This window comes from Oreochromis niloticus, linkage group LG10, assembly GCF_001858045.2.
Source record: "Oreochromis niloticus isolate F11D_XX linkage group LG10, O_niloticus_UMD_NMBU, whole genome shotgun sequence".
Taxonomy (NCBI): domain Eukaryota; kingdom Metazoa; phylum Chordata; class Actinopteri; order Cichliformes; family Cichlidae; genus Oreochromis; species Oreochromis niloticus.
In genome coordinates, this window is record NC_031975.2 from 4,089,507 (window position 1) to 4,110,778 (window position 21,272).

A 21,272-nucleotide genomic window follows, 5' to 3' on the forward strand; every position below is an offset into this window, starting at 1 on the left:
CTGGGCCCCACACCTATCCCTTAACACAGCAGGGGTATGAACCATACTCTAGTGTGGAACAATATCTATGCACCTACATATATGAGGCTAATAAATACAATTACATAATTATTGAACTGATTATGACACTCCTTTAAAGAAAAGTTTTGAAAGTTGCCAAAATGTCTTAGTGAAATTAAGCAGATTTTGTGAAACACCAAAAATTGTTATACGTGTCCTTTTGAAAAGAAGATTTGACTATTTTTTACACAAGTATAACATCCCAGAGTTATCTCAGCTGTGGATTTGTCAGACCTGAATCATTTGCTTAAAAACTAAACTGATCTCAGCAGGGAAACTGGGCTGAACAGCAGTCAAAGTTTCGAATGGGAATCGTGGGAAATAGTGTAAATAAGGATATGAGTGACGCACAGGAATATGTTAAATAAAAATGACTTTAAATCACTTGTATTTGTCATCCTACCAGAGGCTATTAACAAAACCTCCTCCTCAAGGAGGTGTGGGGGTCCTTGCAGACCTTGAGGTAGAATTAGCTATGAGGCATGATGGATGGCTTGTGAGCAAGGCAGGCTGAGTCAGTTGAATTTAAAACTGCCATTGACGGAATCGTTATACGAAAAAGTGTGAATCATGCTGAATTCAGAAGTCTTGGAAATTAGTCAGGATTCTTTAACGGCAGTCTTGGTGACTTGGCAGACCACCAGCGCGTCATTTAAACAGTGAACTCATATTTCAGAAGGGATATGAATGCACGGGTGTGAGTCACGTGATGATGCCCCCCCAACACACACGCACGCACACACACACACACACACACACACACACACACAGGCTGGTGGATTCCTCTCGTCTTATTGCGCAGCATGATACTGCAGCTCCGCAACAGCTCCACACGCCAACCCACCTTGAAACGCTCCCTCCACTGCTGCATTCATGCTGTCCAAGAAAAATGGGAAGATGTAATCAATTACCTTTAAAAAGCTCAAATCAGGAAGTCATCGTTTTGTTCATAAGCACTGATTCCTTCGACTTGCAAAAATTCAGAGTCACGCATAAGCATCCACAGCCAAAGAGCAGTAAACGCCTTAAAGAAATAGAATTGGTTGCAAGCCATTATAAAGGGTAACCACCTGTTGGGTTGTTTCTGTCTGCGGATGTCTGACGTCTACAACTGGTTTTGTATAATAAGTTTTTCCCTTCAGTTTTATCATTGAGATGCTGCACTTACCATATCGGATGGTTTGCCTCTAACTCTATTAGAAGTGACCCACATAACATTATTTTCTCCGACACACGCCATTACAGCTGTTAATGTAAGTTTATTCGCATCGAAACAAACAAACCAAAAAAAGCCAGCGACCAGCAGCTATTCCTGGGTGCTCCACCGAGCAGAGGTGTAGAACCTCCGAGCCTCACCACATGCCAGGAACGCATCACTCCAACTCGGAAAACGACAGCGCAGGTAACCAATCAGCATCCGGAGCCCACCCACACCCTTCAATGAAACGGGTGTGGAGGCGGGCTCGTGGATATCTAAAGGCTCGCGCTTGGTTTCACAGCGTCGCCTGCTCTCGTCCCATTGGCGCAGGTGATCCAACTCAGGATGCGAGTGGAGAGCGGAGGAGAGGGGAAGAGAGAGGGGAAAGCGCCGATGGAAAAGTGTCCAGGGCTCGGTTAACAAGAAGACAAGGATACCGGCCCGCTTCAGTTTGTCCTGGGGCTCTCGGCGATGAGAGATTCACCGAAAGGGGCACTTTGAGATATGATGAGATTTATTTCTGGTCGGCAATAGTACTATGATTTGGTATGTGGCCACTTTGATAGCAAGTGTATTCAGCACCCGAGGAACGGCCGCTCAAGGTGAGTCGAAGTGCAGTGTGTGTATCCGCGGGTGCTCTTTGCTCAAGTTTTCACTTTGGCACGTTCAACCTATGAAATGGCTTTTTATGCTTTTCTTATTAGCTCACTCTGACTGTGTCGCTTCTATGGGAAAATGTCAAAACAAGTTCATACGTGTGTTCATCACCTGAGTGGGTAAAGGATAAGGGACCGGTCCACCGTTAAAAGAAAAAAAAAGGAGGATGCTAAACCTGGTTTTAAAATGCTTATTCCCGCCGTAATGTATCTCGGGAATTTGTGGTTATCATTGATAAATGGCACGTAAAGTTGTGACGTTTTTGGCTCCAGGTTGACAGATTTTGCAGTCTATTTGGGTTGACATATTCCTCCCGAGACGCGTGAGTTTGGGCTCTCGCAGCTGTAGCAGCCTGTCTCACTGAGCTCCACGCCGGTCTGCAGCTGCTGAAATCTGAAGGCAGATGTGATTAGTATGGTGCGCTGGTGTAGATGTCATTATAATGCTATGAATGGATTAACCTCTTCCTGGGGAGCGGCTGAAGCTCAGTTGTGACGGGCTTTGTCCGCTAGAGGGAGAACTTTGACATTTAGGGGAATTCACACGGTTGTCGTCACTCTTCAGGCTGCTTTTCACGCACTAATGACAACTTATGATGACTTCAGATTTCTTGGCTTGTCGACATCATGGGTGAAAGATCATAACCTTTCCATGAGGCACTGAGGGACTTCTTCTGAGAGGGTTAAGTGCAGCTGTTACCAAGCTCTATATTCAGAGAGCACATCAGTGTAGCAGGCAAAGGTCAAAAAACAGTCAAATATTACAACTTTCTTAAACCTAAGGTGACATATTGCTACTGTTTGTTCTGTCTTATCAGCTCTCCAAAGCTTGAGAGTATTCACATAGCACATTGTTACTGTTTGTTCAGTCTGATCAACTCTCCAAAGCTCAAAAGTATTCACATAGCTGACTGTGAACCAGTTAATTGTCTGAGCTTTAATTCTATATGGCATCATTTCCTATCCACATATAATTCAGTGGTCTGAAAGTGTGTCACGGAGTCTGTCTCACATCAATGATGTCATGCACAGGGAGGGATATGGCGGGCAAGCAAAGCTGCAATAGCGCTTTAACCTTAAAAATCCCCCACTCATCTTGGAGAGAGAGGAGAGATGCAGGTGACTGGGACAGCATATGTGCTTCGGCATGATTAGATGATGAAGAAGGGATTCTCTCAGCGAGCTGTCCACCACTGTGTGTCAGACTTTTGACACAACAGATCTTGCAGGTTTTTTATTATGTTTATTTTTGCTCACATCATTCTGGCGTGTGAGACAGGGCTCCACTAGCTCCACTGCAAACAGTTATGTAATATGCAGCCTAAAGAGGATACACTTAAGCATTGCCTGCCAAAGGAAGGAGACTTAGAGCGATGTTTTTAAGAGGCTTCCCCAAGCTATTCAATGTCTGGGACAGCTGGCGACTTGCAGAAGGAGGAGCGATGGTGACTGGACGCGCGTTTTGTAAAGACTTCCCCCTTAGGAAGTCTGTCAGGTTATGCATCTGATCCTTGTGCTGTGACGGAGCTCTGCAGCATCCATTTTTGAGCACAGTGGCACACTCACCGAGACAAACGGCCCGGCTGGTAGAAGCGGCTCAGGGCAGCATCCTTGCATCCGAGCGCTGCTGTCCCAAACTGCCGGCTGGCAAGTGGCTCGACTTTAGCCATGTGATAACCTTGGATTTGAACCGGACTCCCTCTCTTTCTCTCCAGCCTTCCTTCCTCTTATTTCATCCTTCCCTTCCCAACATTCTCCTTTCTCTCACTTATTCTGTCTGACTCAGGTTCTCGTCGCCTCCTCTTCCCGCTTTCTCTCTGTACATTTGCCCTGTCGTCTTCCTCTTCCATGCACTCAGATGAACTCGCTCCCCTCCAGGTTTCTAGTGGTCTCTCTCAGCATGGCTGGGTAGCCGAGGGATAGGAACATGGTGGGTTGTGTTAATGGAGGCTCAGGGCACCCTCTGCAGCGACTGTCTGCTGTCATTCACACACACACACACACACACACACACACACACCATATGCATACATGTCAACTATCCCCTTGGGGAGCAGTGTGTCTTTAACCAGGATCTGAACATATGCCAACTAACAGGCTGTCTCCCCCAGACTAAGTGAACTAATTATAAATAAGCTGTGTGATAAATGCCACTCAGTTGCTACATAAATACACATGCTACAACATGCCAAGAGGGCTGGGTAGGAGGTGGGAAGTAGGGGCTGTTTGCTTTGTCGTGGTGTAAAAAGAGAATTTCCCTGTGCAGTTTTTACCGCTTCATGTAATATTCAATTTCACTCATACGTTAATTACTGTGCGCTATTTCAAGCCTTGAGGAACATTACTGTAGAGATGATCTATGTGTAAATAGCAGAGGAAGGATGTTGTGCATCCGTAAAGTGCTTGAAAACTTAACCTTAAAAAGAGGCAGATTTTAACCCATCGTACTCCTCACCCTGACCCTAGGTTGGACCTGATAAAAGTGGAAAGGTTAAAGATACCCCTTTTCTATGACATCATACCCATCATACTCTGAAACAGAGTGTTTAGAGCAGTCTGAAGCTCATGCTTAAGATAAACAGGGATGCATGCATTCATGGCCAAAACTTTGATAGTGTTGCCACTGCTGAAAGTAATTTTCCATTACTTTGTTATTTGCTCATGTTTAATATGAGCATCTGTCAATTGAACAGGATGCACATGAGAAAAAAATAAGGAGAAGCGTAATAGGTCCACTTTTAAGAATGCTTTCATAATGTTTCATGATCTGTGTGGACTGGTTCTAACTCTGATGTGTTTGTGCTCTGTTCAGTTCTTTTGGACTGCTGAGAAAACAAACAGTGTCAACCAATGAACCCACATCCACGCAGACTCTGGTTCAGTTTACATTTGGCTTAAAAACAAATAAATAAGCCAGATGCTTTTGCAATAAGGATCCGGGTTATTTTAGCATGAATGTACCATTGGTGAATCCTGAGGTAGCAATAATTAGCACTTATACACCGTGTATCACTGTAAGTGCTAAATGAATATGAAGATCTTAACCTGATCAGTCAGAAGCAGTTGAAACTGTCTGTGTTTGTGTCCTCTGTGTGCTCTGTCAATTCATTAAGTCCACTAAAAATACAGCGTGATCCCACAGTAATAATAGCACAACAATCCTGCACAAGACGTCTCTTTTTCCTTGCATCACTACCTGTTTGTCATTCTTCAGAACCTGTAATGGATTTGCAGTCTACAGTCATAACATAGTAATAAAGCTCTTAATCACATATCTAGTTGTGCAGGCACCCATAGTACTGTTTACAGTACATCTCCTGCATTTTTCTTCTGGTATTTTGTCTCAGTCCTTGAATTGGGCAGAGATAGGCAACCCTAGAATTGTTTGTTAAAAAGTTGTGAAATTTGGTGCAATTGCCAATGGATGATATCCTCAGGGATGGATGACTGGCTGTGGCTCACCACCATTTTTCATGTACTTTCCAGTTAATGGCAATCATTATTGTGATATTTATAAATAATTGAATCTTCATCACTGTAGTTTCATGAAGCTCAGATAACTGCTCTCTTTGAAAGGAATTTGTCCAACAATCACACTGATCATCGTCTTCAACCTTCGAACAATAGAACCAGAAGTATGTTTCTGTCTTCTAGTTTGATTTTAAAATTGAATGCACATTTGCAGAGATGCTTATTATAACTATAGGTCTGTTGTGGAAAAAAGGAATGAGCTAGTTCAATTTCGTGACTGTTTAGTTGATGCTCTTCCACTTATGCTCTGCTATGCTAAACCTAAGTTTTTTCATCATGTTACATTGATCTTTAAATGTCTCGTTGAGAAGTGAGAATTAAACTCCTGGTATGTATGCTAGTAAGAGAGCGATGCCGTGCTTTTTGTGTTTGAGGCAAACATGACAGTGGGTGTAAAGTGCTCCCTTAACGAGTGCACGTTAACTACTGTTGCATCACCCCCATGTCAAGGGTCTCAATGATTGGAACCCACTCAGGACAACAGGAGAAGTGAGTGATTGCTGTTGTGTGTCAGCATCACATCGGAGTGTGATGCTCTTTTTTTTTTAAAATGGTCCCAGTCAGTATATCCACATGGAAACCAGACAGAAAAGTAAACAAATCTTAAAATTAGGGCATCAAGTTTAAATTAGGGCAAATTTTAATCACAATCACAATTTTGGCTTCACATAATCAATTATGTGATCGAGCAACATTGAAACTGCGTGCTCCGTCAATAGAATGCAAAGCAAAAGCAAGTCATGCGCTCCCTCAATCATCACTGCCTGATGATGTGCCTGCATTTGCCAATCACAGCTGTTCCTGCACCCTGCAGTGTGAAGTTTTCTGGGCTGTCTCTGTGAGTACCACTGTAAAAAAGTAAAAAATCAAATGCCTGGGACAGCAGAAGGTGAAGAGCTTTTTCCTCAAAAAGGATCATCTTCCATTGTTTGGAAATACTTTGAATATTTAGAAGTGATGTTACCCAAGAAAAAATCATCCACCTCACAAAGATAAAATCACCAACACAATCACATTCCACTTGACCAAAGTTGTGTGTCCAATAAACATAAAGAGTGATGAAGGTTTGCAGACACCCTGAATAACCCTTTGCTACGCTGCAGTTTGCCAAACCTGCTGGGGGTTTCCCATGAAATCTTTCGTCTACACTCACCTTTTTTTTCCACTCACTATGTGTTTATACAGTATATCACTGCATTTAATAAATAGTGATTATTAATCTCTGGCTCTCTTCCACAGTGTGTCTTTCTTCCCGTTTTTCCACTGCTGTGAATTGGGAGTTTTTCCTTCTCACTGTTTCCAAAGCTCTTGCTCATAGGGGGTCGTCTGGTTTGCTCTAGCTGTTCTCTGTCAAATCTTGCAGGATGCATATACAGAGGCCTCTATGGTAGATTCAGTGAAATGAGATTCATCTGGGCCTAAGTTGCGTTAGTGACTGAGTGATGTTGTCAGAGCATGTGTATTTTGGGCAAAACTGAGCTGGCACGGAGCGCTGCTGCCTAATTAATTGAACTCTCACAAACTTTCCTGGTATCCCAGTTTTTTGATGATCCCTACAATATGATCACTTAATGAGCAGTCTCGCTGTAAGTGGGTGGCTGCTTGGCAAAAATAAAGCTGCTGACCAAGAAATGGGAGACTCGTGTCTCATTTGCAGCGTGAATTTAAATCCTGCGGGTGTTCAGCATTTTCTAATTGAAGGACTTGTGTTTTCTGAGTGGGCTGAGAGTTGCTTTACATTAGGAATGCTCAGATCTGACCTCTTATTGATCCGCTTACTGATGTTAATGACCTAATTTCTCCACATGCAGTATAAATTGATAGGTCACCTGTTCGCATCTTTTCTCATTCTGTTGGCATTATAAACAGCTTCTTTCATTTATGCAATGTACTCTCTAAATACAGAATTTTAGAGTCACATCAAAAAGGGCGAAATATGAATTTAATCTATATTAATAGTCGAGCAAACTAGTTAGTAACTTACTTAATGCAGAGAGTTCTGAGAGATAGTGGTGGGCATTACAGCCTGAAAATCCTATCATTATATTGGGTGAAACTGTGTAAGTGTGCATAAGCAGCATAAATGTAAAACGGGCATTTTCCATCCTCTTCCAATGAGCTACTGTCAGTGATGACATGCTTCCTAACTGAAAGTGTGAATTTCCTGAAACAAGGTGCCAACAGCAGCATCATTCAGTAATAGTGACATAGCATTATATCTCATGACACAGCATAAGTCAAATAGTGTTTACAAATATCCTAGTTAGTGTTTTCCCTGTAAAATGTAGATAAAAGGATAATATAATTCCTTAATACTTTAACAATAACTAAAGCACTCTAACCATCTAACTATGCAGGAGCTGCATTTGGGTTGTGCATCATCAGCTGCATGTATTTCCTCCTCTCTAGCCTGGTAGTACTCAACAGTGTTTTTGCCTTAAGTGGTGAAAAAAGCTTGTCTCCACATTTAGCAGCAGCAGTTGTCTTGTATATTTTGTAAAGCATTGTGCTTTATTGGAGGTTGCTGAAGTGGATCCCTTTTAAAGTAATAAATCATCATAGGAAAGGTGATACGGGACTCTCAGACGTGCCGAGGCTTGTGTTGTTGTAATGCACACCAGGGAATACAAATGCATGGTGTTGCTATAGCAATGATATCACGATATGACACTTTTATATCACATAAAAATTTATACTATAATGTGTATTATTGCGAGGATATGATATGGCACAGGCCAGCTGAGAGGACTGTAAAACATGTCAAAATAAGGCCCCATGTGTCATTTTAGGTCCATTTTTACCTGAATATTTGTTGCTTCAGTGTGCTCATCAATGCATGGCACAGTCAGGTGTGCCTCCACAGTACTGCATGTTAACAATGTAACAAAAGGGAAAAGCAAAGGTACATGCAGACAATTATAGCTGAAGTGGGAAACTGAGATGATATCTTTTTCAAGGCTTTTGTGTTATTTTAAAGCTTTAATCCATAGAGTAGCAGAGATATGGAGTCATGGAACGGGAACAGAAGCTTCAGAAAGTCATTGAAGCAAACATTTAGTTTCTTTGAGCCAAATCTCAATGTGGTTTCATCTTTGCACCCAGATTCATTCTGAAGGCTAGACTCAGCAGTATGGTAAAGTACATGACTGTTTCTTTTATTTTAATTTATATTTTTAACATGCTTCTGTGATGCATAGAACAAAAATATGCATTTCATTAAGTTCACAGAATTCTCTTAGCCAATAAATTTGCTTATAAAATGTTTGGCCACCACTATTTGACTTTAGTCAATTCATCAAAATTCCAATTGCTGTCATTTTCAGGATCTTGAGAAAAGGTCCTGTAAGTTGCCTGCATGGTATACTTCCTGCAACAAGGCTAAAGGCTAATAAATGGTTAGTGAGGCTTGTATGAGGCATACAGTGTAAATTAAAATTTATATGCATGCTCTTGTTTTGAATATTATTTCCCAGTGTGCCCATTATTTGACAAAGGAACAATTTATAAATCATCGTCTTGCATCTTTTTCAGCATGTACTGTGTCTATATCAATATGGGTGTCAATCTCAGAGAGACCAATATTAGCTGATAATAGTAATTCATCAGTATGTGAATGTAGGTGTGAGTCAGAAGATGCACAGACTGAGCTGTGTGCATGCAAATGGCTCTCTAATGCTAAACACTCAACTTTCTAAAGGTCATGCATCCTGTTAAAATGAGAATGTATCTTAGTTTAAATCCTCTTGCATAAAAAAAAGACGCAGTTTAAAGTTGGCACTTGTCAGTGGATATTTTTAGACTTAATTTTCTGCCTGCCAGCTTCATGTCGAGTTAATGTTCTCAGGCATGTGGTCGTACTCTTTGAAGCTGGATCATTGTCACTCTGGTTTACAGCTATGGAATACCCCCTTGTAAACTTTATCCAGCATTTATTTAAAAATTAGTTTGGATACGATGAAAGCAGGTTTTCCTTCTTCATCTTGAACTGAAACACAATAGTAAGAAATACTAATCACATTCTTAGGTCCCTGTGATGCCAAAGACCTACAGGATACTGCAAAAGAAATCACATCAGTAGTCTTTCAGTGGAGCTGCCTGTACATGTGAGTAATGCATAACAAATTTATTATGCCACCACCCAGTGTCACAGCTTCCCTAAATTAACAGCTTTGGTATTTTTATTTTTCTATAATGGTAAATCGATCAATTTGTTTAAGCTCCTTAATTAATTTTAACACTTAAATATAATTATTGTTGTTGTCAAGTGCTTTTAAATTTACTGTTTAAAAAAAAGCAGATAAAATAGTATAGCACAATATTAGTTTTTGATGAAGTGTAGTCTAACGCATCTCGCTGTGAGATTTCATAAACTCTAACTTTAAATCACATTCTGTTTTGACCATGTGTAAATGCACTGAGCTGCTGCTATTTGATTGGTTTATGGTTAATGGGCAGTTGATCAGTTGCACAGGTCTAATAAAGTGGCTGGTATGCACAGTACATTGTGCTTTGTGCATCACCACATACAGAAACCTTTCATTTACATAGAGCTTAATGGAAAGTAGCACTCTTGTTGCTTGGGGCAAATGGCACACTTCATAAAAGTCACCAACCTTTAGATGTCAATCAGCTCGTTATTTGGGCCAAGGAGCAGTGACTGACAGCTGCTGTCATCCCCCCTGAGCTCCCAGCAGCCTCCATTTGGGTTCAGTGAACCCGTCCGCTGAGGGTACACAGTCACACGAACTGATGGGAAAAATGGCACGCTTCATGTGTAGCTGTAAATTGTTTCAGCTCCCTGTCAGCTATACAGTATGTAAGCAGGACCTCCGGTGCAAGGACAGCGCATTTCTGTTTCAGCTCAGTTATCAAAGAAAAACACCTGATAAACTGACAAAAAAAGGGAAAAATTAACCCAAAAATATTTGTTTCGTTCATTTTTGTCTATTCAGTGCAGTCACAGTATGAGTGAGACATTAGAGAAGTGGAGCACAGGACAGAAAACACCTTGGGACAATTTAGCTTCATTTTTGTCCAGTTGGGCAAATGCTGTCCATCTTTATATACAGTCTATGGGATAAATAGGCAGAAGGTAATATAATTCATCCTTGGTTCAGTTCAAGTAACCCCAAACATGTAAGTTTGATAGCAGGGATTAGACTGACTAACTAGAGCATTGGAAGCTTTCCTGCAGACTGAGACCTTGCAGACTGAACCATGCAAATGAACAGGAAGACTTTGTTTCAAAGGAAGAGCACAAATATCAACTGTCAAAGATATCCAAGAAAGAACTGCATCCCCCAAATATACATTCACCTGCAGAAAAACACAGATATCAATATGGTTATCAAGTTTGCCATCATTTTAGGGAGACTGAACTGGGAATGTTTCATATGCACACACTGGTGTTGACTTTCACACCTTTAGTAGTTTTAATAAGCTTGGAATACGTTTAAAGTGCTGAAATTGGGACGAGAACAGCTGATTTTCTCTCAGGCTCAGCTGCAAGTGTTTTTCTATTGCATTTGGATTTGTGTGTCCCGTCGCTCAGTGTCCTGGGTTTGCCACTTAATTCTATGTGGGGGAGGACAGAGTTTGCTTATCTAGTATTGATTTCCTGTATAACTTTAGCTATATATCACTCCTGAAAGAAGCTTAAAAGGTGGCAGAGAAGGATGTTTGAGTCCACAGGCGTAGTTCAACGTGGATAAAGACACTATCTCACTAAATGTTGTTTGACACCCGCAATGATAACTGCTCTGTTTCATTCCAGACATGCTCCCTTCTAACTACCTCACAGGTACTCCTCAGATGTGTGACAATAAAAGAAAGTATGGCTATCACAGATAAGCTTGTGCGTGGTATACTGTTCATGATAAAGCTTTTGACTTGGAGCAGCTTTGTAGCACATCTCTGAAAGCCATTGTTCTGCCTGTATGTGCACTGAATACACTGTACCGGTGTCTTCTTGCTGACTCATCTTAAAGCTGTCCAGCTAATAGTTGCCACAGTTCTTCTGCTGCAGTCATGGTACACAAAGTGAGCAATCACAACATACTGACACTGACCCTTTTGCACGGGATCGTGCAGAAGGGTCTCCCTCTATGTCTAAAAACACGAATACACACCTTAACAAATATAAGCCATGCACTGTTGTGGACATGGTTAGCAGCAACATGGGCACACAATGGTATTGGTTTAGTTATGTGCTATATTTAGAACATGTTCACCACTTCACTTGAAATCAGGCTATTACGTGCCACCAGCCTCCATTGAAATTTTTGCAAAGCTTGGACTTTCTTTGTTTATTGTCGCCTCAATTAGTCATTTACATTGTGTTGTTATGTAACTTTGTGTGACTTGTGGATCTAGACTGAGAAATGAAAAACAACACAAAGTAGACCATCCTGTTTCCTGTCACTTAAATATTAGTTGATTAATGATATATTTATATTTGCATGAACACAAAGCTAACAGCGCAGAGCAAAGATGCAAACCAGCACAAAGAGACTTTGAAGCGATCGCCTCGGTGATTCTGCTGCAGCAACATGAACAGGTAGAAACGGGGTCTGCAGCCTGACAGCTCATAGCTGCTGAGCTTTGGCCCACATCCACTCAACTAATGTCACTCTGGGTTTTAGCATAGCATAAGTATAATGTGGTTGTTTTTGTTCTGGATACACTTTTGTGCAATAAAAAGTAAAAAAAAAAAAAAAAAAAAGAAAGAAAGAAAAAAGACTGCGCCAGTATTCTTCCTCAGACACAAGAAATATAATCAGCTAATTGTAGCGCAAGTGCAAGGGTACCCGATTAGTGGGAAATTCCAAGGAACTGAACTATCCAGAACCAGTTCTTTACAACAACCGGTTCTGACCCTTACCAGTTTCATTAGATGGTTTATTTTACCAAAAGATTTCAGGCAGTCTTGGAGGCTTGTGTCACTGTCACTGTGGACACACCAATCATTTCTGTGGGAAGACCTTAGCATCAATCTGCCACCATCTTTATTTGGGGGTTTCGGTACCTGACAGCAGAAATGATGAAGCCCATCAGATGAAGGGGAAAGACACCTTTCGTCTGATAGGCGAAAGGTGTCTTTCCCTTTGATGAAGCTGTGCTGTGGATTGATTTGAACTTCTTCACGCGTCCTTCTGCTTGGAGGACTGAAATAAATGTATACCAAAACCCTGGCTGTACACGTACCTATCAAAGTGAATTTTCCAACTGCCAATCAAATCACAAGATGGTGTAAAATCAAATTAACTGCCCTACATTGGAGGTGTTCTTGGTCTCTCTTCCTCCTACTTTGCTGGGGACTTTGCTGTCTGCAGACTTTAACAACTGAAGTTCTGAAATCGTTTTCTTTTCTCTGTTATGTCCCTGAGATTATAGGCTTCATTAGCGCTTTGTCCACAGCTGCATGAGATTTGCAGGGGGCTATATGGATGGGCAGATGTACACAGTATAAGGGAGCCCCTGATGGGCAAAAGAACCGTTTTCTTATCAGTGTGTTGGGAGACACTTTGAAAGACAAAGTTTGGGAGCAGAAAAATGAGACCTGTCTTACTGCTTTACCACAAAGTGGATTCCCAGTTTTCTCTGTAGCCGAGACATTACATAGTTGTTGTCTCTTGCAAACCTGTCACATCCTTCAGCCTCATAAGGTTACTATGACACTCCACTAAATGATCCTGACAATGTTTAATGTTTGTAAGTAATGCATTTTGCGAGGAAAGCCTTCACCTGAGTTAACAGCGTTTTCCTGATCTGCTTAGAGATCTCAGTGTGCATGATGCACTAGTTCTTTACCTCACACCCCCTGCCAGTTTTACAGACATTAACTTGTGTGCTGTGAGGGAGAGGAAGTGGTTAGATGGATGAGTGAATAACTTCTACTCATTTTATCAGACAGAGCAGTGCAGCTCATTTGAAGTCAAATACTGTATAGTGTGTTTCTCTGAAAATAAGCTTAATATCAGTGCTGATTTGGAACAGAGCATGTCTAAACACCATCCTTCATGCCAATCCCATTTTCATTTGGGGGCTTTTTAGTGCAGTAGTGTGGTTTTTGGTAATGGCTTCCTGCTAACATACATCTTGGTGAGTTCTGTATACTTTCTCTCAATCCTGTACTCCATATCACATTTGCCCACCCCCACCATCCTGGCTTCCTCCCCTGTCTCATTTTACAGCGTGGCTTACTGATGCAGCACAGTCAGCTTCCTCCACGCTGACTTCTCTAGACCCATTAAACATTTATTGGATAGGGCCATAAGATACCTCACAGTAGCCTCAGTTGTGCTACCTCACATCTTCACCCTGATACTTATGTGAATTCTAGAGGCATTATTTGACATGGGCCCTGTATAAAATGTATATAGCAGGCAAACTGACTACATTGGTGTCTTGCTTTGTGGCATAGTGCTGTATATGACACATGACACATCAGCACTTCACTGCTCCATGGTGTTGGTGTATATGGATTGATGGAACTTGACGTGGATCCAAAAAATAAATCAGTAGCTGTAAAATTCAAGCTGTAGTTCTCAATTGAAGCAAACTGTTGTTCTGCTTTTCTGGAGTTTTTCCTTCCCACTTTTGCCAAGTGGCTGGTCTGATTTTTGGGTCTTTACCCAAACAATTTGTCTCCTTGATCTTCTGTAGATGTGAAGCATTTCTTCCCATCACAGTCAAATCAGTTAAGAAACAATGCTCTCGCAGACGGGATCATATAGTACACAATGCAAGGGCAGCTCGGAGAGATGGTCGTTTTTTATTATACTGTTCGTTCATATGCAGAGATTGAAAGAATGAAAGGCAGTGAGCTTTTTAGAGAGATGGAGAGAAGAGCTACCTGTGTGCAGAGCAGTGAGAGAGCCCTCTGGACCTAAGGTGGGCAGGGAATAGCTGTCATGTCTAAATAGAGACATATAAAGCAGCTGGCACTGTATCTCCTCTACCGACAAAATGTGTTTACTGTGAACATTTGATGGGCACGTTTTGCATACAATGCAGGATTTGTTTGCTGCATCTTTCATGAATCCTGGATTATTATCTAATTGGATTACGTTGTTGCAAATGTTGTATTTGTATTTTTCCTAAATTATCCATTTATAATTTTTGTGTGTGAAATCACAGGACAAAGGGAAGTCAGTTTGTATCAAAACATAATAATGTAAAAGAAAAAGTTAAAGGTGATGCTTACAGTGATCCTAATGACATGACCTTCTCAGAGCAGCGACAGCCACGCATAACTGCTGAGTAAGCAGGTGTACACATGTGAAGGAGCGGCACAGGTGAACAAACTGGAGCTTTAATCTGGCATTTTGGCAGCTGTACATGAGTACTGCCTAGCTATGTGTGTGGGAAATGTTTTCATTTATCTGATGCATCACAGGCATTATGGAAGTATATGAGATCACACAATTTTTTAATTGGTAATGAGTGCTTTTATTTAAACCTGTGTATAACCCACTCCCAACTTGCCCTTAACTACTTCTTGGCAAGCGTGCTGCTAGCGTCAGTTTCCAGTATGCAGGTCAGCTCAGTGTAATTAAGACAGTCAACACCTGAAACAGATGATGAGACCAAATGTACTCCAGTGTAGAGCAGGGCGATATGACCAAAAATATTTATCACGATATACATTTGAAAATTTGCGATAACGATATAACTGACGATATAATTGACACTAGACAAAATACTTTACAACTCCACAACTTTATTAGTGCAAAAAGCCCCATCAATGTATTTTCACTTAAACAAGCAGCTGTTTTTTATGTGCATTAAAGTTATATAAAAATGTAACAGTGCAAATTCCTTGCTGACAGTTTAACCAAAAGGCATTTCCAGTGTAAACTGGCCAACATATCCTCAGCATAACCATGTATAATATCCACAAAACTTAAAAAGAGGTTATACACACACACAATACAGTAATATTATGTTGAAGCACAGTACGTATCACTCCGCGAGGCGCCTGCCTACGATAGCCGTAATGCTCCGACAATCCATCAAGCGGTGTGGGTTCGTAGCTTAGCAAAGTCGTACTAAAACATTTGACAGATTTTCGAGCGCCGTGTACCACATAAAATCGTTTCGAGGTCAGTAAACACAACCAGAATTCATACATAAGGCACGCGGGATTATAATGGGCACTGTCGATTTTCAGAAAAATCAAAGGATTGATTTTAAGTGTGTCGTATTTTCCAAACAACACGGTAATAACGACGGCCCACTAGCATGCTCTACCAAAAATAGTGCTTTGTTGTGTATCTGACGGACGAAAGCTAAACCAGTTCCACACCACTGAAGTTGCAGCATTTTTACAAACCAATTCTGGTTCATCCGTTTCATTTAACGATCCCCTTTCGCTCTTCTCATTCTGCGTCGCCGCCATGTGCGTATGTAAACATAGGCACTGCGCATGCGCGTTTTACCCACATTCTATCGCGATATTTCATTTTCCTATCGTTGCCCAAAATTACACCGGTATTACCGTGAACGGTATGATATGGCCCAGCCCTACTCCAGGGGTGTTGTCATCATAGCAGGGCATGTAATGTTGAGCTTGAGAAGTTTGTTTTTGCCTTAATGTGTGTTTTTGATTTTAAAAGAGTTTTTGAGCATTTGGTTCAATGTAATGTAGTACAATATTAATTTAGTGCTATCTGGATGCTATCAAACTAATTACTAATTAGAGGAAGCAGTTTAGATAAATATTTAGCTTGTTTAAGCTCCGGAATGACACAAACTATTTTTAATTTATTTATTTTGTTATTTTAAACAATCTTCTAACACCTCTGTCCAAAGCAAATTTCTCTCAAGGGAGACAAATAAAGACACTTTGACTAATGTAGAGGCTCAAATCTATCACCAAGGCCATTTACTGCACAGCTTTCCCAGTTCTTTCAACTGTCCTGTCCTCTCGCCACTATCCATGGCTGTAGGAAGTACTGCTGTTATAAAGAGAAGATATTACAGCACTCCCTGCCAAGTGCAAAAATAGATAAATAAAAATGGAAAGACCATTAAGTTTGGATGTTAAATTTGTAAATACAATATATAGCATTTCATAAAATGAAAATTGTCCTAACAGTAAAATATGATGGTGGTCATGTGATGGTCTGGAGCTCAGGCTCACTTTGCTTATGTATTTTAGCAGGACAGTGACTGGAAAGACACCAGCAAGAGCACCTCTGAATGACCCGAAACAAAACAAAAAACCATATTAAAAGCAACACATAAAATACAATCAAAACAACCCCCCCCCGAAAAACAGAAAGAAGGTTTTGGAATGGGCCAGTGAATTGATAGCTTTGCTTTGCCATGACCTCAAACACTGTTTATTCTCAAAAACCTTCCAGTGTGGCTGAATTAAAACGTTTCTGTTAAGAAGAGTGGACCAAAATTCCTCCACAGTGATGTGAAAGATTTATTGCCAGTTATTGCAAACGCTTGATTGGAGTTCTTGTTGCCAAGTGTGGCGAAACCAGTTATTAAGTGTAGGGGACAATCACTTTTTCACAAAGGTGCAGGTAGGTCTGGACAGTTTTTTTTTCCCTTAATAAATTAAATCTCCATTTAAAAACTGTATTTTCTATTTACTCTGGTTATTTTTGCGTAATATTTAACCTGAAATGTGATATTAGGAAAAAAACAGTACCGTATAAGTTTAGTGCTGTTGATTCGCATTCACCTCTAAAACTAGCTTAAAGCTCAGTGCTTACACCAGGCCTTAGCGTAATCTTCAGCAGCAGCCAAAAAGAACAGCGAGTGGTTTTGGAGCAGCAGGGCCTCCAGGTTGTGTAATGTTAATACAGGGAGAACACACTGAAAAAGGCAGGTTGGATGCAGGTCTGATGATGCTCAGGATCTATTATTTTTAAAACCTTTGTCTGTGTTTGTGGCCTTGTTGCTCCTGACTTGCTGCAAGATGGAAGTTAATATGACACCACACAGAGTTACTGAACAGTATGCATCACAGCCAAGGAGACCAATCTAATTTTCTCTGATAATAGAAAAAATATATTTTGTTTTATTTAAACAAGCAAAGAAAATGCAGTTCAAAGATAGAAACATCTGTTGTGTTGGCCTGTCAGCTGGCATTAAATTGCAGAGGACACCAAGCTCCGGTCAGAGCTGTCACTACCAGCAGGTGATAAGTGGTACTTTAAAAAATAATTTCTGCTACTGCAGAGAGAATTAGGAGTTAATTTTTTTAAATGCAATAAAAGGGATTTACAAAGCAGGATTAACAAGTTTGTTTCACATTCAGAGTGATTGTTTTTGAAAGGGCCTGTATCACAAGGATATTTGACTTTGGATTTTTTTGCCCCATCATGATTCAGAGAGCCTAAAATCACTAATCCTAGATAATTGGCACAAAGCTGGTTATCACCTGCTTTGACCGTGAGAGGAGTACAAAACTGCTGTTAGTAAGAAGTCCTACATATAGAATGCTCAGCATTTCCAGCAGTTCGGTGACCTTTTGTCTGATGAATAGCCAACTGTTGTAAAGTGTAGCTTTGGTACATAGCAGACTGTTCAGGTCACTCCGCTCCACTTTGCAGTTCTCCATAAAACTGTGTCCACACTACAATCAAACAACACTGTACAGTCAACATGCTTTTGGCTATGTTATGTAAGTATTTACTGATTAAGGATAAAAAAACATAATATATATTCAAGTTACAGCACTATTACTTTTTTGGAGTAACTAATGGAGTCAAAATACAAAACTATCTACTGTAGACACTGGAGTAGCAAATAATCTAGTAATGACTAATAACAAGCTTTTACTGTTTTCTTTCTGGTTGTTACTGTTACTGTAGACTCATGTCAGCTAAAGAAATCCACTGTAGATGATCATATCCCAAAAAGATTATATCCTGTCATTCACCAGGACAATTTTCCTCCTCGTCATTGTTCAAATGTCAGTCTCACAAACTTATCTGGAATTTGCTACATTAATATCATCAAATCACAACAACAGCCACCTCAAGGTGCTTTATATTGCAAAGTCCCAACAATAATACAGAGAAAATCCCCAACAATCAGAAAGGGAAGAGGGAAACTATGAGAAATACATATCTATACATGGCTCAATGATTTCAGTCACAAAGCTGATCCTACTTCTACTTCTGGTAAATATATAAGCTCATGCTCCAAGGCAAAAAAAAAAAATACTAAAATAAATAAATGAATTAAAATGTAAAGAAAGGCAGTAGTATTTCAAGTGGGCAGTGAGGCTCATGTCATATTGTAGAGTATGACAGCTGTTTAGCTCTGTCTTTATACTCCATGTGCATCTGTGAAAGTGTCATCTGAAAAATGAGAGCAGCTAACTAAATTGGTTTGGCATGACATTATTGTCTTTGTCATTTGCCTTTCTTGTTGTCCGTCAGATCATGGACAGAATGAGTTCTATCAACTTTATGTTGACAATGTCTCATATTTCTATGGAGAAAAAGTCATTTTATCATAATTTATCGTTTTATTGCCCAGCCCTAGTAGATAGAGCTGAGCAGCTTTTTAACGACACCAAAGCGTTCCTGGTGTAGACTATTAGTAAATCTCTGAGCTCTAAGGATTTCTAAAAAGCTGATGACACTCAAGGCAATACAGGGAAGGTCTAAACCAAACAAATCTGTATTTGGAGATGGCTGGTGGGGTATCACTGGCTGTGATACAGAGAAAACCTGATCAAACTTAAAGCATAAAAACTTTAAAGCTACACATCGACAGCATATATGTTGCCTAAAAGGGTTTTACATTTTAAATGTAGTTTCCTAATAGTACAGTACAGTAGTTGGGACCAGTGCTGGGAATAACTGCGTTACTTTTTTCAGTAACGAATAATCAAACTAATTACCATTTCTATCGTTACAACGCCGTTACTATCAAGAAAATGCGGTGCAGTCGTGTTACTATTTTTCAACAAACAGACGGTTGAAGCTGTTTTCAGCTTACCACACCTTATCAGTTGCACTGAAGTAACTGCCTACGTAAGTAATCTGGGTGCTACAATTTTAAGCAGCTGCGTGTGCTCCCGCCGACGGCAATCCCTTTCTGGCAGACGATCGGTATCGATATGTCAATCGATATCGAGTTTGTGATGGTCTCCTTTATAGTGGAGAGAAATTATTTTTTGGAGTGGCTATAAAAAAGGTAAAAGGTAAATGGCTGCAAATAACTTTGTTTGCAAAACTTGTGCATATGATTTTAAAATTTACAATTTATATTTACATTTAAAGTAATTACATATGACGTATGTATCATTAAACATGTTTGCGGTTGTTACAGTAAAAAATATAACTTTTTCTACTTGGAGTTTGTTTTTTGTCTAATTTGAGATCAGTTGTGCTAATACAATAGGTCAAAATGAAAACATAACTGTAAAGTCAGACATGTGAGGCTGAGCTGAAAAGAATGATATCAAACAAGGTAAACTGAATAGTTTTTAAAGGTGAAATGTGGAGGTTGTTAGGTTAAGGCTGTGTGCAGGCAGGAGTGGTGGTAAGGAGGACCCAAAGTGCAGACTCTCAGAGGCAAAAAGGTGAACTCAAAAACAGCTTTAATGCTGAACTCAAAGTAACAAACTTCCAAAGTGCAAAATAAACTCAGGCAAGCAGACAGAAACACACAGCATAGTAAACAGTAGATCACGACAATGACAAACTGAAACACAGGGCTTAAATACATAGAGGGAGCAATCAGGGAATGGGCAACAGGAGGGAAACACAGCTGGGGCAAATCAGGACTAACGAGACAAGGAGAGCAAAACCAGATACACTAACATGAGACATGGACTTCCAAAGTAAAACAGGAAACATAACACAGAGACGCGAACTTAACAAGGGGATACAGCCAACAGGGGAGACCACAACTATAGAACACAGAGACATAAACCTCAAAGAAAGAAACCAAAGACTAGAAATGATAAATAATATAATAAACTCAAAAGCCCTGGGTCAACGACCCAGGCATCCTAACAGAGGTAAAATCAAAAGTAGTCAAATTATACCCTGGACCCCAGAGGGTTAAACATTTTTTTTAAAGTAACACAATAATTACTTTTCCTAGTAATTAATTACTTTTAGAATCTTGTAACTTAGTTACTAACTCAGTTACTTTTTTGAAGAAGTAATTAATAACTTTAATTAATTACTTTTTAAAAGTAACTTGCCCAACATTGCACAGGACCTGTGCTGGTCATTTTTGTATTTTACATGTTTTGTCACACTTCTGTGAGCTTCGGTAACTGGACTGGTTCTTATGTGGGGCTTTTCTACTATACCTGAGCACTGAAAGCACTTTATACAACATGCCTCGTTCACCCATTCACACAAGCTCCCTTTTCAATGATCAAATGCTTTCTAAGATTCACACATGGAGTATCTTGCCAAAGGATATTTGGCATGCAGACTGGAGCAGCTATTGATTGAACCACCAGTCTTCTGATTATTAGGTGACCTGCTCTACCTCTGCCACTCCCCCTCGTTCCTCAGCTGTAAGACTGATGTTGTTTTAAGTAATTATTAAAGTATTTGTAGGCTTCGAGAACTGCATTTATTTAATTTTTTTGTATTTTCATGTGGGAATTTGCTAATTAGGGGAGAAGCCCACACACACTGCTGCTGTGTGGGCTGATACACAAGAGCAGGGGTGTCGAATTCATTTGAATCTGTTCCCTGGACCCCGGCTCCAAAGAAATACCTGGATTCAGATTGGTGTTTGCAAAATGCAGACTCATAACGACTACACCTGTTACACAGCACTTTCGACATTTCTTACATCTGTTTGAGAGGAAATGTCTGTCTTTGTTT

General features: G+C 40.3%; 1 protein-coding gene across 1 annotated transcript in view; it reads left to right on the forward strand.

Annotated features, from left to right (window-relative positions):
- Positions 1 to 1,561: 1,561 nt before the first annotated feature.
- The window catches only part of igsf9bb (immunoglobulin superfamily, member 9Bb), a 146,264-nt gene continuing 126,553 nt past the window's right edge, over positions 1,562 to 21,272 (forward strand). Inside the window, 1 exon segment of the mRNA XM_013274190.3 lies at positions 1,562 to 1,860. Within this exon segment, the coding sequence (XP_013129644.1) occupies positions 1,797 to 1,860 (64 nt within the window). The 5' untranslated portion in view covers positions 1,562 to 1,796.